The 3034-nt window shown below is 36.1% G+C and overlaps 1 protein-coding gene across 1 annotated transcript in view; it reads right to left on the reverse strand.

Moving 5' to 3' along the window:
- Atp6v0d2 (ATPase H+ transporting V0 subunit d2) overlaps positions 1 to 3034 on the reverse strand; it is a 44914-nt gene that overhangs the window by 7474 nt on the left and 34406 nt on the right. Inside the window, exon 5 of the mRNA XM_021161309.1 lies at positions 1743 to 1820. Coding sequence (XP_021016968.1) covers positions 1743 to 1820 — 78 coding nt within the window. The remainder of the gene's footprint in view (positions 1 to 1742; positions 1821 to 3034) is intronic.

Raw genomic sequence — 3034 nt, forward strand, 5'->3', positions numbered from 1 at the left:
TCTCTCTCTCTCTCTCTCTCTCTCTCTCTGCCTGTGGATCATATAGTTTTCAGCTACTGCTCTAGCATCTGTCTGCATGCCCCTTGATTCATGCCATGATGACAATGGGTTAAACCTCGGAGACTTTAAACAGACCCCCAACTTAAATCTTTCTCTTATAGTTGCCTTGGTCATTGTGTCTCTGCACAGGAGTAGAACACTGACCAAGACAGTGCTGAAGATTGAACTCAGGAACTCATGGGTTTTTGGTAAGGGTGCTACAATTCAGCTATATTCTCAGGAAAATGTTGTCTGGTAAGTCATTACACATTGTTCTAGAAGGTAACTGGTTTATGAAAACTTTTATGTTACATATATCTATCTGGGCAAAGATTGACACATATTTACTAAACCAATAAAATTATACCAACTGGAAAGTGCAGTTAGGAACTATGGATGAAATGGTGAGCAGTTAATCTATGTGAAGAAAGACAACCACTGCCTAGGATGACTATATTCTTCATTATGCAACCAGCATGTCTAAGAGAGACTAGCTCACTTGTGACACTGTGTCATGAAAAAGTACTTTTATTGGTTAAATTCCCACTTCATAATATATAATAGCAAAACATACTTTTATGCTTTTGCAGACACTGGTAAGATTTTTCTTTCAAGAACTGCTTGGCTTTACTTTAAGTATTTCAACAGGAGTAACAAAGTAACTTTAACTATAAAATTGCAATGAGTACATATTTTGAGAACTAATTATATGAAAAGCAGTTTCAGAATTGTATTAAAAATAGATGCAAACGCCACCTGGTAGTTTTTTCTTTTTGCCTAAAGGATGTGCTTAATAGATTTTTCTTGAAATCAGAAGTCCTTTTTTCTTTTTGTTTTTTAAAAGAGAATACAAACATTCCTTAGATAAAACCTAGTCTCAAAGGGCAAATAAGGATTTAGAAAACATCAAAGTGGTATTTCTTTCATTTGTTAAGGGGATTAGAAAGCCATGGAGAGATGTCTGTTAAATATCATCTGAGATGAACACCAGCCTTACTTGATGTCCACTCCAAGCTCCCACGCATTTAGATGTCAATGTTCTGTCAAGAGGGCCTCTGAGCATGGGTGGGATCTTTGGTGATACAATGAAAATTTGAAAGGATGTAACATCAACTCCAGGGAAGGCACTGATGTGGAGTTACACAATCAAATTCCTGCTGATTGTGCATTTTAACTATCTCCTTCCCTCTGAATGCTGCAGTGGTGGAGGACTGCTAAGCTAGCCTTTGTTTAAGGCTCAGCTAGCCTTTGTCTAAAGTCTGTATAAGGTTTATGCCTCTGTGAGAGGCATGATGGACTGCAGTGCCAACCTGTAGGGTTTCCTGTTACTCAGTGTTGCATCTTTGGAGTGAATTTGATTGGGTATTATAAGAATATTTATAATCTACAAGTTATTAGTAGTATACAAAATGTTTACTGAATTGTAATCTACTTTCTACATATCCATCAACATGAATCATAATCAGGCATTTTGTTTGGTTGATTTGTGCACTGCTAGAAGTAGAAACCAAGGCCCCACATTGTTACTACGTGTTCAACCACTAAGCTACAATGTTGGCTTCTAAGAAAACAGTACTCTTAAGACATTGCTTATTGAATTTTCAGGTAACTTCTAAGATAAAAGACAATACATCATGGCCAAAGCAAGGACAAGTATATAAACTCATCATTTGGCAAAGACAGAGACAAAGGCTCCTTCTTACCTCAAGAATGGGACACATAACATCTGCTGTGACATCACCGTGATCCTTGCAGAATTTGTAGAATGCCTCAAGGTAAGACTTAGAAAGAAGGAAGATTTTTTAACAGTGAAATGAGTAAGTTTCCTTCTGGAAACTTCTAGGTCATCTTTTCATAGCTTATAAAATGCCTTACTGGAAACTGAATTGTTTCTACCATAGGATATTCTATAGTAAACTTAATAGATATTTAATATACCCATGGTCAGACTGAAAAAAAAACCATAAAAGAACAAAACTGCACTTATCACAATGTCTAATTACTTAACAATCATTTTTGTACTATTCTTGGATTATTTTTATATAGTTGATTCCAACTATTCTAACAAGACTGCCAAGTCCTCCTCTGAGCTCTGTAAATGATTTAGTAACTCTGATATTAAATCTGGTAGGACACATTGGCTTTGACTGTGGGAATACACTGGAAAAGCAGAGTCTAGGTTGTAAGGTTAGACTGCTTGTGTTTGCATTCCAGCGCCAATACTTAATTAACTCAGTACTAAGTTAACTGTTTCTGCAAAAGAAAGCCTCACCTCTCCATACCCGTCAGGTTGTTACAAGGAACAAGAATTGTACAAATCTTATAGCTTTGCTATTGAATTAGGTGAATTAAGGCCCATGCACCGCTTAGAACATTATGTTCTGTTGGTTATGTCTCACGAATGCCTACTTACTGTCAGTTCAGTGTCTCTTTATAAAATAAAAGGGCTGCATATAACAAAATACTATTGAGAGGACCATGTATTTGAGCGTAATACACTATTTTCATACCATAGTAGTGCATGTTAATTTATGTAGTGTACACTAGCAGATTTTACTTGGCTTATAGTACACAGTCTTCTCAAATGGTGGCAACACAATTCAATCAGATCATGCAGTGTTACATATGACATAGAATCTACCAATTGGTAATACTGACATGGGTTTAATTATCTATACATTTGCATGTACAGATAATTATAAGATTCAGAGTTCTGAAACAAGATCTACAGCAGAGACAGACACTATAAACAGAATGCCTACTGTGTATGCCAGTTGCCTTTGATATAGGGTTTCTCACATATTTATCTACCCATTTACCATCATCTAACCCACACATTTTACATTCAAGACATTGGACACAGAACAAAGGATACAGAAGAATAATATACACTACTTATTCTTAAGAATCTTGCTGGATAGGAGAAACTGACATATATGCATATAACAGAAGAAGAAGAAGAAGAAGAAGAAGAAGAAGAAGGAGGAGGAGGAGG

This window comes from Mus caroli, chromosome 4, assembly GCF_900094665.2.
Source record: "Mus caroli chromosome 4, CAROLI_EIJ_v1.1, whole genome shotgun sequence".
NCBI classification, from domain to species: Eukaryota; Metazoa; Chordata; class Mammalia; order Rodentia; family Muridae; genus Mus; species Mus caroli.